Below are 14,377 nucleotides of genomic sequence, written 5' to 3'. Positions count from 1 at the left end.
ATGCAAACATCTTCCCGAATACTGCCCAAAGAAAGTAAGCATTCTCAAACTAATCGCAGGAAAAAAGTTAAGTTTGGCACTCTGTACTGCGAACAAACACTCAGAAGTTTGATGATGCAAAGAGCATTGAAGACACAGCAAAACCTATAGCATCGTCAGGATTTATAAATGATTTTGTACAGTCCTTTGTTCCTCAATACCACCGAGGTCATGCTAAACCAAACTTGTGGCTCATCGTAGTAAAAACAGCACAGTTTTTACTTGATTTTCGTCACGTGACTTCAGACAGCCTGTCAGGTTTATTAAGTCATGATTCGCACAGGAAGGAAAGGGGCGAAATGCAACACATGAGCAATCGGCTTGTATTTAATTGGATTAAATAATTAATGTCCAGGGGTTTCATTGGTCAAAAGTCCATTTCACACGAAAAATACCCGAAAAAGGACCTTTTATGGAAAGAACCTATTGTTTTATGTTTCGGCCACAGTTCGGTGAAGTTTCCGATCATTTGTATGTGCGGAGGTCAGTTTCAGAAGTTACTTCCAGTTGACCTGCGAATGCCGGCCATATTGGCTCAGTTTTCCTCTCGCTTTTTCCATGAGATTTTCCTTGGTTATCGTGCTTTCAAATCGTGTATATAGAGTATATAGTTTCAAATATTTTTTCGCTGTCTTCTTTTCGCTTTCATTTTTTCTTCAAATGGTGTTCGGCACGAGCAGAGCCGAAAGATGTAATTGCGTGCATGCAATCTCGAGGTGTGGAAGTTCCAAAAGAGGCACAAATTACTAGCTGGTGGAGCACCTACCACCAAAAGAGGAAACGCAGATTATTTAAGGGGGCTGTATCAATCCCTTCCTGTAAGCCAGCCTATAGTACACCCTCCTTTGTTCCTGTACGGCAGTCCATCTCTGTGCCAAATGGCTCCTCTGTTCCAGTGTAGCAGTCCACCTCTGTGCCAAATGGCTCCTCTGTTCCAGTGCAGCAGTCCACCTCTGTGCCAAATGGCTCCTTTGTTCCTGTACGGCAGTCCACCTCTGTGCCAAATAACTCCTCTTTTCTTGTACGGCAGTCCACTCCTGTGCCAAATGGCTCCTCTGTTCCAATGCAGCAGTCTACCTCTGTACCAAATAGGTCCTCTGTTCCTGTACGGCAGTCCACCTCTGTGCCAAATGGCTCCTCTGTTCCTGTAAGGCTGTCCACCTCTGTGCCAAATAGCTCCTCTGTTCCTGTACGGCAGTCCACATCTGTGTCTCAAAGGGCTCCACTGATCCTGAATTGGAACCAACCTCTGGGCATGCCCCTGGCTCTGCTTGTATTCAACCCACCAGTTTTCTAACAGGGTACTCTGTCCCTGGTGTTTCAGATGTGTTGCAGTGGCCATTCTCTGCTAACTTCTGTCAGTCATCCCTAGGAGGTAGGAGAGGAAGCAATGCCTGCACGTTCATAACTTTGTACTTTGGACACCTTCACTCACGCAACAATTTTGCATTACCAGTGCATAGCGTCCTTTCATCTGAGTGGACGTCTGCTTTGTATGAAGCAATGGAAAGGGGCAACAAAATACATGAGGAATTGTTTGAAGGAGAAGGAGTTGATGTCTCTGTGGAAGATGCTGTGGACATGGCTGGGAATGAATGCTTTGTGCAGCCAATTGGACAAAGTTTTGATTTGTTTGGAATAGACTGTGAGGATCAGTTGGCTGCAGTATTTGAAATGCTGAGTACATCCCGTACTGTGAGATCCAGTTGTAATGTTGTTGTGACCACAGGTAGAAGTTTCTTATTCCTTGCAAATCAAGATGGATCATGTATGATTGATGACTGCCAGAAACATGGAAACATGGGAGTTATAATTGCTTATTGACCTCCAAGGTGTGCAAAAATGTTGGCCAAGTGGCTGAGGACTATGATGCAACAGGCATGGCAATGTGATTAACGAATTTGCTCTGTAACACCTATTGTTTACATGTGAACTGCATATCACACAATAAGCTTGATAGGTCCCTTCTATAGTGTTTTCATGGTGGCCACATTGGAGGAGCCAAACAGTAAAAGACATTTGCATAAAACTCAAAATTTTTCTCCAAAGAAAAATCATTCTATTGTTTTACTCCTCTAATACGGTCATCATGAACACACTCTATACAACTTCACATGTACCTAAGCTGTAACAGAAAGCAAAAATTGCAGCTGTAAAATATTTGAGTTATAAGTCTGTTAACACTGTCACTGTCAATGGCCTATGATGAACAGGGCAAATTCATCTTGACACAAAATTGTTGTTTGTGATGGGAACCTACATGCAGTGTTGATTGCATTTCATGGTGCTGAAAGTTTGCTTAAGGTGGAAATTATATATGAACTAATATGCATAAAATGCATTTTTTTCATGTTGTCAAACATTACAGCCACAAAAATGAGAATTCAGACCGTGTTCAGCGGCAGCTTGTTATTTTGCCGGTTGCTGTCATGTCCAGTGTGAATAATTATTCACAAAATTCAAAGGAACAACTTTTTGAAAAATTTATTTCTTTGAAAATGATATTACATTTTGGACATACACATTCCTAATTTTGATGTGTGTTAATTTTTGTGGAAATGGAAGTACCAGGAAATAATTTGGCTGATTTGGCCATTTTTATCGTAACATTTGCTAGGGTAAGTGAATGAAATAAATTGTTGTGTTAGAAAGTGGAAATGATTGTGTCCGTTGCATGGAATGAAAAGTAATCATGAACCGCTTTCCCTTCTCATGTGTAAGACATTCCAAAGAAACACTCAGTTACACTGAAATTCCTTTATTTCAATCCAATGATAGCAAAAAAATGTCACTTACATAGCAATCATGTAGGTAAGATAAGGACAGCTGGACAAGTGGTAACGACAAAAGTGCTTCATTCTTTCAATACTGAGCTGAGGGTGAATTACATTTTTTTACTTCATTTACGACAATGAAATCACTCTCAGGCAAACTACTGGCGATGGTGGGGGAGGGGTAGGGGGTGGGACATAGGAAGCGCAAAAAATTTTCTTCATCCCATTTTTAAGATTTATATTTGTCGCGAGTAAAAAAGATCACATACAGCCAAACAACCTAAAAATAATCACTCTTGTACAGTAGCCGTGAAATAAAAAAGGTACGCAAAGTTACTATCTCTCACCCCATCCCCAACGATATTTTAACTTGTGCTAAATGGAGCCTCACATTACTACATTTCAAGTTTCCCTATCACACAAGCTAGTACGAACGAATTTGGTTATACGAAAAAGATTCTGTGAGCTCTTGTTTTATCGTTCTCAATCTAGTCGGTGTTCGAGGTGATTACTGCCCTGATTCTTTTAAACGCGTCCCTTGTTATGTGAAGCCTATCTGCCATTCGTGTATGATCAAGGGGCAGAAGGGCAGAACCAGCGGCTAATGCTTTGATCGTATAAACTGCGGCCGTGGCTTCTTGTACGCCTAAAGAGATTGAAATTACCTTGAAGTTCAATACTTCGAATGCTCGCATCTATCCTTGGATGGCTGATTTTTTTCCGTAAATTCGCATTAGACATGTTTCCTGCGAAACATAAGCAGTAAATGTGAGAATTTGGCGGCAAATGAATATATTGACATGGGTCTTGAAATCCTGTGCACAATGCTTAGTGCAGAAAGAACCGCCAGATATGTACGTGATGAATGATAAAGTAAGTAAAAACATACTGTGTTAGGAACATTCGGTCTCTTTACACTTTTCTTCTCTTCATATGCCGACTCCAATGGACGCTTTCAACGAAAAGGAAAGCAAAAGTCGCTGGTCTTATGTCTCTTGTTTTAAGTGGACAGCCTGGACGGTTGTGAACAAAGATAAAAAACTGGACCATTAACGTGGAAATGAAGCCACAGCACCGTCAGTGAAACTCAGAACGCATGTGTTTCCTTCCCAGTTGCGGCCAGAACTTTCACTTGCGCTATCTCACGGTTTGAGGATCTTCTTTCAATGAGGTGGCAAACTCTGGCCAGAAATGGTCTAGTTTTACACGATCGATTGAGCAAAACCTACTTGGAAAGTATTTTGAAACGTTTCCGCAGATACAAATTCAGCGCAAAGTCGCCTGACAACAAAGGGTACATTGAATTGAAACATACTGCTGTTTGTACCAGAAAGTCTTTGTTATTACCCAGCATTTTAAAAATATAATTTGAAATTCACGCTTAACAACCTTTTAGCCAATAACACAGTCACAACTAATTGGATCAGCCTGAATATTCGAATGGCTTCCGCTTCACCAAGCCTATTGTTCTTGCAGTAGTTCTTACGCGAAGCATTACTTAAACTCCATGTGCTCGATTATCGTTCTTGTAAGCCACTGGAGTGACAATGGCTATCTTTCATCAAAGTCTGATTCCTACTACCTTTGTCTGAGTATAATGTCAAGTGGAATCGTGCCATGGTGTCAGAAGTCTTCTAAGTTATCTAAGTTGTCCTTGAACTACAGATAGAAACCTTCACAACTGACCTGTAAAATCGAGAAATGACGGAAAACTCTGCCGCCTCTGACTCGACTGCTGGTTCAACACAGCAAGTCTCTTTGCCATCCGCTGGTTCAACACAGCAAGTTTCTTTGCCGACTTTTACAACGAATGTACCTCCACTAGGATGGCTGGAATTAAAAGGCAAACTCTCCGATAACTGGAAAAAATGGAAGCAAGTCTGGGATGTATGTAAAAACCATAACGAGGCTAAACGAAAAGGAAAGTAAATTTCGTGTGGTGACCTTTATCACGCAGATTGGCGCCGAAGTGCTTGAAGTACACAATGGTTTACTGTTTCGCTCTGAAGACGAGATCTATAGAACTCTCATTGTATTGGCCAGACAAATATTATTAATGAGCGTTATCTGTTCAACAACCGAAAACAAGAGCCTCACGAATCCATCAATGTCTACGCAATGGCACTGCGAGCTTTGGCAGCCACGTGCGAATTTGGTGTTTTGAAAGATGAAATGATTCGCGATCACCTTGTCTGTGGTATCACCGGGAACCAAATTCGACGAAAGCTGTTACAAGAGCCTAAGTTGTTGCTTGAAAAGTGTTTGGTTATTTGCAGATCAGCCTAAGCCACCAGCACTCATCTAAGGTGATCAGCGGAGTATCAACAAGTACCGGCACGCCAGTTGATTCTGTGAATGCCTTAGACAGGCAAAAAAATCTAAAGCGCCACCGAAACGACACGACAAAGGTTCAAACAAGAACGTAACTAAGCCTAAAGAAGATCTGTTGAAGTGTTGTAAACACTGCGGTAGAAGTCACATCAAGCAACGCAACAAATGTCCTGCATTTGGAAGAGTGTGCGGTTCTTGCAGCAAACCAAACCATTTTGCCGAAATGTGCAAGAGTGTGCCCTGTAGAAGTGGCCGATCACGGAACGGTGTTAACATGGTCGATCCGGATTATTCCTCCAAAGAAGAATTATTGTCTGTAACCTTTGACTCGAGTGAAGGAAGAGTGCACACGGTAAACGAAGACAGCCTTCCTAGAAAGAGAATCGTCGCTACAATGGAAATTGCAAAAAAAAAAGTGTCCAAATGCAGATTGACACAGGAGCTTCATGTAATGTCTTGCCACAGAAGTTTGTTCTGTCCGGAACAAACATTGTTGAGTCTGACCGTACCTTGAAGTTGTACAGCAAATCTACCATGCCAGTTTTAGGAACATGTCGAGTAAGCATGCGCAACCCCAAGAACAACAAAAAGTGCAATGTCGAATTTGTTGTCGTGAAGGGAGATCACACACCACTGATTGGATCTCACTCACTCACTCAGCAAATGAATCTAGTGACAGTGCAGCATGAGAATATTCAACAAGTCAGCACGATCGCTGGTGTAGAATGTGTGGAATGTCACCAGGGAATTCCACGTGCCCAACGCCTAAGAGTTCATATAACTACTGAATATGTAAAATAACTCACTTGTGGATTAAACGTTTTACATGCATGGTCTGATCATGTCTCTTCGATTCGATATGGTGTCAGAAGTAAAAAATCAGAAGTAAAATCCGCATCGTCCGGTTGCATTCCTGGATATAACAACAGTCCTCAACATAGCAGATGGACTTCAAAAAACCCGAGCCACTCAGTTTCAAGGGAAACATTGCGCTAAACTGGAAAAACTTCATACAAGAAGTAAAAATATTTATCGCCGCTGCACATGGAGACAAGAATAACAAGACAAAAGCATACATCTTCTTGAATCTAGCTGGAAGAGAAGCGACTGAGAAGGAGAAATTGTTCGTCTACGCGCCCGCATAATGAACGGTACTACTGTTCACGTCCCGGCAGAATCTCACAAAAGTATCGCCGTTCTAAAACGCAAATTAGCAGAAATCTGCGATCCTAGAGGGAATGTCATTATGGAAAGGCACAAATTCAACACAAGAGTGCAGAAAGAAGGCGAACCGTTTCAGTCTTTTGTAGCCGATCTGAAAATCCTGGCAAATACGTGCGAGTATGGAACTTTGAAGGCTGATCTCATTCGTGACAAGATAGTATGCGGAGTCGCTTCTTCGCATGTCAGAAAGCAGCTTTTGAAAGAAAGAGCTCTCACACTTGATCGCGCTATTGAAATCGGTATTCTTAACAAGTTATCTGACAGAAACAACATCGAACTCGCAAGCAAAGCCGCATCTACTAAAGAAGAAATTCACAGTATTGGCAAACATGGCAAAGGCCAAAAATTTTTCCCGAAACAAGCCAAATCGAAGCCCAACACTCAAAATTGTGGAGGTGACCATGCACCCAGGCAGAAATCCTGCCCAGCTTACAGTAGAGATTGCCTTCACTGTGGAAAGGCCAATCATTTCGAGGAAGTCTGTCGCTCCAAGCGTTTCGCAAGACATTCAAGCACTCGATGAAGCTTCACCGCTCAACGACCAAATCACAGGCATCACATCAATAAAGTCTATCCTGTCGATGCTGTTACTGAATCTCCAAGGTCGAAACCCAAGGGTGAAATTTACTGCACAATGGAAACCAAATACTTGTGAATTGTTTGTGGCTAGTCTGACGTGGCGTTTCGTCTCGGCCAAGAGACTCTTCAGAGACCTTTAGAATTTGTAGGCAAACTCGTTGAGCATCAAGCTCAAAGTCATGTTCGCAAATTCAAGATGTTAGCAGTCTGGCCCTCTATCGCAGAAGGATTCCCAACTGCACGTACATGAGTTGAGATTTATACAATAAAGAAATCAATGGCAAACAAGTTGAGCCGAAAATTGACACTGGCACCAAATGCAATGTCATCACACTGGATCTATTCAAAAGGATTCGTCGTGGTGAAATCAATAAGTCAGGATCAGAGCAGCTATTTGTGTATGGTGGAGACAATTTCATAACACTACACAGCAAATTTCGATTGCCATTTGGAGTCCACAGATCGCATCATGGAATTTCCTGTCGTGGACAAACCAGTATCACCGCTACTTGGTCTCGTAGATTCTTCAAGCTTGAATCTCATACAATTACACAGTGAAGTCCATGAAGTTGAGACTGCTGACACATTTCGCACAACAATGCTTGACGAATACAAGGATTTATTTCAAGGCAACCTTGGCAATCTACCCGTCGTTTACAAGATGAAACTCGATTTCAATGCAATTCCTGTTGTCAGACCAGCCTGCAAATTACCTCTTGCAAAGGAAGAAAGTGTCAAGAGAGAACTCGAGAGGATGGTTAAGATTGGAGGAATTACTCCCGTATCCGAGCCGACCGAATGGGTTTCACAAATGGTGGCCACGAAAAAGAAGGACGGCAGCATTCGTATCTGCATCGATCATAGAGATCTCAACAGGGCCCTGAATAGACCTCATCATCCCATGAGGACAGTTGAAGATGTTGCTTCACGCATGCCCAATGCCACGGTATTCTCTACGCTTGACTCAAGGAGTGGTTTCTGGCAGATAAAGTTGGATCCATTTGGGAGATACAGATTCCTCCGCATGCCGTTTGGCATTACCTCACCATCAGAAGTCTTTCAGCGTGCGATGGAAGAACTGTTTGCTGGTTACCCATGTGCTATCATTGTGGAGGACTTGCTAGTATGGGGCGAAGGAACTGTCGAACATGATGCAAATCTAAAGGGAGTACTGGAGAGAGCACGAGAAGTTGATTTGAAGCTAACTCCAAAGAAATGCAAGTTCCGCCTTAATCGAGTTTCCTACGTTGGCCATTTACAAAGGGTGGTCTCAAGCCTGATGAAGTTAAGGTTACTGCAATTAAAGATATGCCATCCCCTGACGGCCCAGATGCATTGCGCTGATTTCTTGGCATGATTAATTACCTGCACAAGTTCATCAGCAATTTTAGTGAGAAGACGGCACCACTACGTAAATTGTTACGAAACGACACACTCTGGAGTGGGCAGACACTGCAGCAACAAGCGTTTGAAATTCTGAAGGAAGACATCTCTCAAGCACCGGTCCTGAAGTTCCTCGACCCCTCCAAGCCTGTCACACTGTCTGTTGATGCCTCAAAGAGTAATCTTGGTGCTGCATGCCTGCAAGATGGGTTCCCTGTAGCGTACGCTTCACATGCATTAATCAAAGCAGAAACTCCGTACGCGCAGATCGAAAAGGAACTGCTTGCTGCGTCATTTGCACGCAGAAAGTTTAAGGATTTCATCTATGGTTGGGAGGCCATCATTGAAACCGATCACAAGCCTATTACTGCAATCATAAACAAGCCTCTTACACAACCCCTGCCCATCTTCAACGTATGCTTCTACAACTTAAGAGATACAATTTGAAGTTCATTTACAAGAAAAGAACAGAACTTTACATGGCAGACACGCCGTCACGCGCCTACATTAATGAAGAGCCTGGCGCTGAAAGTCACAATCAACTCGACGTCATGTGTTTCACTGCAATCTCTCCTGCACGCATGGAACAACTACAAAAACACAGCCTTGCAGATCCCGTCATGCAGAAGGTAGCCCACTTCATCACAGAGGGCTGGCCATCAAAAGTCAAGAGCATACCTTCGGAAATAAGACCCTATTTCCTGATGAAAGATGAGTTAATTGTTGACACCGGAATCATCATGAAAGGTCTCCGAGTTGTGGTTCCACAGACGCTGCGTAAAGAATATATCGAACAGCTCCACAAGGGACACCCTGGCGCAGATGCTACAAAAAGAAGACCACGAGACATTGTCTATTGGCCCTCCATGACGCTCGACATTGACTCTGCAATAGCCACATGCCATCCCTGTAATAGTACCAATGCCCACCAACAGAAAGAACCGCTTCTTATTCACCCGGTCCCAGACCTCCCTTGGTCCTTTGTGAGCGCAGACATATTTGACTGGAATGGAATGCAGTACTTAATTCTTGTCGACTCCTACTCCGGTTGGTTTGAGATGAACACCCTCCGTGATTTGCGCTCCAAAACTGTGATTAAGATGATGAAGAGTCACTTTGCTGTTCATGGGATTCAATGCAAGCTACTCACCGACAATGGCCCTCAATTTGCGAGCAGGGAATTTGAAAGCTTCACCAACAAAAGGGGTTTCGAACACATTATTAGCAGTTCGTACTTCCCTCAATCCAATGGCCTTGAGGAGAATTCAGTTAAACAAGCCAAGAAGCTGCTGGAGAAATGCAAGACTGACCCCCTGCTTGGTCTACTCAACCTCAGGAATGTCCCTAGAGACCAAACCCTGCGATCTCCAGCTCAGCAACTGATGTCTAGACGAACCAGAGGTGTTCTTCCTGTTGGGAAGAAACTTCTTGCCCCCACCGCCCTCGACAACAAGCATGTATCTTCACATGTAGAGTTGAAACGCCAACAGCAGAAAACCTTCTAAGATCAGTGTGCTCGACCTCTACCACCTCTGAAAGCACAGCAGGTCGTGAGACTTCAGACCAACAAGGGTCATGAGAAGCCTGGCGTTATAAAACAACCTGCTGCACTGCTCCGATCTTACATCGTACTGGTTGAAGGAAAAGAGTACCGCAGAAACCGCAGGCATCTCCTGGCTGTTCCAGAACCAGTTCCTGCTCAGCGTTCTGTTCCTGCGTTTCCTGAATTTCCTCCTTCACCACCTGTCACCCCCCAAGATCGGCACCAGAGAAGTCACCAATCTCTAATGCCCAGCAGTTCCCTACAGGGACGCCTGTCAGATCCCAACTTAGGACAACCACGTCAGATGTTCCTGTGTCCCGAAATCACGATGCTGAAAGGCCACGAGTCGTCGTCACCAGGTCTGGAAGAGTTTCAAGACCGAACCCAAAGTTCAAAGACTTTGTCACTTGACAATTTAAGGACTGAACTGTATTTGACTATTCAAGGACCAGATTTATTGACTATTGAGATAGCACTTTAAGAATATTTATTTTCTTTCCTTGTCATTAGTTTTCTACAGACTATATTCGGTTTGTTTGTGTTGTTATTCATTTTGCAAAGGGGGATGTACAATGTGTGGAATGTCATTAGGGAATTCCATGTGCCCAACGCCTAAGAGTTCATACAACTACTGAATATGTAAAATAACTCACTTGTGGATTAAACGTTTTACATGCATGGTCTCATCATGTCTCTTCGATTTGATAGCTGGAAGCCTTACCCTGGATCAAGTGAATGATGAATTTGGAGATGTGTTCAAAGGACAGGGTTGCATGAAAGGAAAACCTCACCTTGAAATTGACAAGACAGTCACACCAGTGATCAATCCACTTCGCCGAGTCCTATTTGCACTCAAAGAGAAATTGAAATCTGAGGTAAATCGTGGAGAAGGTATAGAAATGATTCGCAAAGTAAAGGAGCCTATGGACTGGGTGTCAAGTCTCGCAGTGGTTGAAAAGCCCAATGGAAATTGAGGATCTGCATCGACCCAATCAATCTGAATCAGGCATTGAAGCGGTCGCACTACCCACTGCCTGTGATAGAAGATGTTCTTCCCAAATTAGCCGATGTGAACGTCTTCAGTAAAGCAGATCTTAAAGATGGTTTTCTGCACATCAAGCTCGACAACAAGTCATCTTTGCTGACCACTTTCCAGACACCGTGGGGACGCTATTGCTGAAAATGAATGCCGTTTGGAATTTCACCTGCCCCAAGCTGTTTCAGCAAAAACTTGATCAGAATTCAGAAGGGCTACGTGGTGTACACAGAATCTTTGACGACCTGCTGATTACAGGAAAGGGTGATACCCTGTCAGCAGCATCGCAGGACCATGATAGGAACTTACGAAACCTCCTAGGAACATTAAGCTCAATAGAGAGAAGTTCCTGTTTAAATGCTCCCAAGTTCCATTCATCGGTCACTTGCTAACCAGCGAAGGATTGAAACCCGATCCCCAAAAGGCAGAGGCTATCTGCAACATGCCTAAACCTGAAGATGTTCAAGCCGTACAGCGCTTTGTTAACACAGTCAAGTACCTCTCAAGATTCCTAAATGGCCTGTCTGATATGGCTGAGCCCCTTTGCAGACTGGCACATAAAGATGCTCCCTTGGAGTGACCTTAAGAGCAAGAAGATTCCTTTGTAAAGATCAAGAAAGCTGTGTCTACCGCTCCAGTTTTGGAGTTCTTCACTCCAAGTGAACCTACAGAAGGAGAAGGTGATGCCTCAGAGAAAGGAATCGGCTTTGCGCTCATACAGAAAGGTCAACCTGTAACATATGCTAGCAGATCTTTGACAAAAGCTGAGTAAAACTACTCACATATCGAGAAAGAATTTCTTGGGCGAGTGTTTGGCATGGAGCATAATCATCAATATGTATAGGGCGGAAGAGTTACCCTGTGCACAGACCACAAGCCATTGGAGATGATTGCTAAGAAACCTCTCGCTGCTGCTCCAAAAAGATTACAGCACCTGTTGATGAGGCTAATGCAGTATGGCGTAGAAATCAAGTACAGGCGTGGTCCCGAGATGTATCTTGCCGATACACTTTCCAGAGCATACCTACCACAGGAACACCATCCAAGAGAGGTAGATCAGGAAGTAGAGAGAATCAATTCTGTAAATTTCTTGCCAGTATCCGAGCCTCAGATTCACGAAATCCGTGAGGAAACTGTCAAAGACCCTGTCATGCAGTCATTGAAAGCAGTGATACTGAATGGATGGCCCAGCTATAAAGAAAGCCTACCTACAGAGCTCCACCACTTCTTCAAAGTCAGAAACGAGTTGGCTGCTCAAGAAGGTGTCATTTTCAAGGGTCCAAAGTGTGTCATCCCATTAAGTCTGAGACCCAAGATCAAAGAAAAGCTACACTGATCCCATATCGGTATTCAAGGCTGTTTGAGAAGGGCACGAGAAGTTGTATATTGGCCTAACATGAACAGAGCACTGGAAGAATTCATCTCAAGGTGTGAAACCTGCAATACCTTTCAGCCTGCCCAACAGAAAGAGCCTTTAATTTGCCATGAAATCCCACAACGCCCTTGGGAAAAGATTGGCTGCGACGTATTCACATCCAATAACTGCGAATACCTGTGCACAGTCGACTATAATGCAGATTACTTCGAGATTGATGAGCTACACAAGGCAAGGACAGGAGCCACAGTGATTGGAAAGTGAAAGAAACGCTTCGCCACACATGGAATGCCAGTTACATTCCACAGTGACAATGGTCCACCCTTCAATTCGAACGAATTTTCAGCTTTTGCCACAATGTACGAGTTCGAAGACATCACCAGTTAACCCGAGTATTTGCAGAGCAACGAAAAAGTTGAAAATGCAGTAAAGACATCCAAGAATTTGACGATGAAAGCTGTCAGTACCAACTCAGAGTTTCAGCTTGCCCTAGGTTGATTGGCAGAATACCCTGACTGAAGATACGAAAAGTTCACCTGCACAGCAGATGTTCGGAAGGCGTATCAGAATACTGCTGCCAACCTCGAAAGAACTCCTGGAACCCCAGTTAGTCAGGGATGTCAGAGAGAGAAAGCTGCAAAGGAAAGAAGTTCAGACACGTTATTTCAACCGAAATGTTAAAGAACTTCCAAGTCTTGATGAGGGTGATGTTGTACGAATGAAGCCGCAAGCCGCAAATGGAAAGAAGACATGGACCAAGGCCCAAGTTGAGAAACAAGCTGATGTCAGATCCTATGCTGTAAGAACTGAAGATGGCAGATTGTTCCGAAGGAAGCATAGACAGTCGACAGTCGAAAGAACCCTTCATGGCTAATGATGCTGAAGTTGAAATTCCAATTCCAGTTCTGAACAGTCCTCCACCCAAAGTCTACACAGAACAAGAACCAGCACAGAACAGCACAGGTCCCCCAACCACATTGTCCAGCAAGCAATCAGACCCAGAACCTCAAGTTGTCAGTCCAGCTCCATTCCCAGCTGAGTGTCAGAAGAAGAGTGCAGTTACTCGTGGCGGACGCTCTAGTTGCCCCCCCTAGCTACTTGAAAGACTATGTTTAGAGCTAGACTTATCTTCCTTTTGTTAATTATTTTAGTGCGTTTTCGTATATTTTTTTACCTTTTGTTACAGTTCAGTTTCGTTTTCTAAAGAAGGAAAGGTGTAACGTTATTATGTAATGCATTCGTCACGTGACTTGAGAAAGCCTATCAGGTTTAGTAAACTCCCCGTGCTCGATTATGCTTCTTGTACGCCGCTGGAGTCAAAATAGCTATCTTTTATTAAAGTGTGATTCCTACTACCTTTGTCTGAGTATAATTTCAAATGGAATCGTAACAGATCTGTTTTGGAGTGTTTCAAGGAACTGTCAGAAATCACACCAGGTAACACTCCTAAGACAAAAATATATAATAAATTGTTAGAAAATCTTTTTCATAGTCTAGACTATCCCAGACATGGAAATACAATTAGTTGCAATATTTTCAAGGTGCCTATGAAAAAATTACAAGTATTTTGAAAAACTGAACTAGACAAATGGATACTCAGAGCTAAATACAGGAACTGACATCTGAAAATACCACTATTACCAGCTTTTGTTAAAAATTCAAAACCTTATTGAGTGAAAAGGTAAATAGTAACATCAATCCACTTACTGAAAGAATGATATAAATACAGCACTTATCAATATTATCAAGTAATGGTCCGGCTAAAAAAAAACAGACAGAAAAACAATAGCCTGCAGCAATGATAGACATATGCAGAGTCTGTGAAGGTAGACGTGTTTTTTGAATGGCTCAATTTCCCTTTCCTCAAAAGAATGTATTGGAGATTTAAGAGCTGGAGTTAATGACAAATAACAAGAAGAAGAAACGAGGAGAGCGGGGATCCTCGGAAGAGTCTCCCACAGTAAAGAAAAAACCCAATACCCAATCATCTGCATCTGAGGCAGGCGAAGCAAACATGGTGGATGACCAAGCCAGGACCATCCATGGAAAGGTTTTCGTAAAAACTTCCCCAAATGGATCCCCAACTAAAATCA

General features: G+C 43.1%; 1 protein-coding gene and 1 pseudogene across 1 annotated transcript; both read left to right on the top strand.

Annotated features, from left to right (window-relative positions):
• Positions 1-3,162, top strand: LOC146463013 (uncharacterized; annotated as a pseudogene).
• Positions 3,163-6,288: 3,126 nt separating this feature from the next.
• On the top strand, positions 6,289-6,891 carry LOC146463012 (uncharacterized). Its single transcript, XM_085084928.1, has one exon. It carries the CDS (start codon positions 6,289-6,291, stop codon positions 6,889-6,891), a length of 603 nt encoding a protein of 200 aa, XP_084941054.1.
• The last annotated feature ends 7,486 nt before the right edge of the window (positions 6,892-14,377 follow it).

This window comes from Pavona decussata, unplaced genomic scaffold, assembly GCF_977016875.1.
Source record: "Pavona decussata unplaced genomic scaffold, jaPavDecu1.1 SCAFFOLD_181, whole genome shotgun sequence".
NCBI classification, from domain to species: Eukaryota; Metazoa; Cnidaria; class Anthozoa; order Scleractinia; family Agariciidae; genus Pavona; species Pavona decussata.
The sequence above is the reverse complement of the archived record's forward strand: the minus strand, read 5'-3'. Positions and strand labels throughout refer to the sequence as shown.

Bases quoted from the DNA above. Each gene is read 5' to 3' on its own strand.
- LOC146463012 (XM_085084928.1), top strand. From the start codon at position 6,289: ATGAACGGTACTACTGTTCACGTCCCGGCAGAATCTCACAAAAGTATC.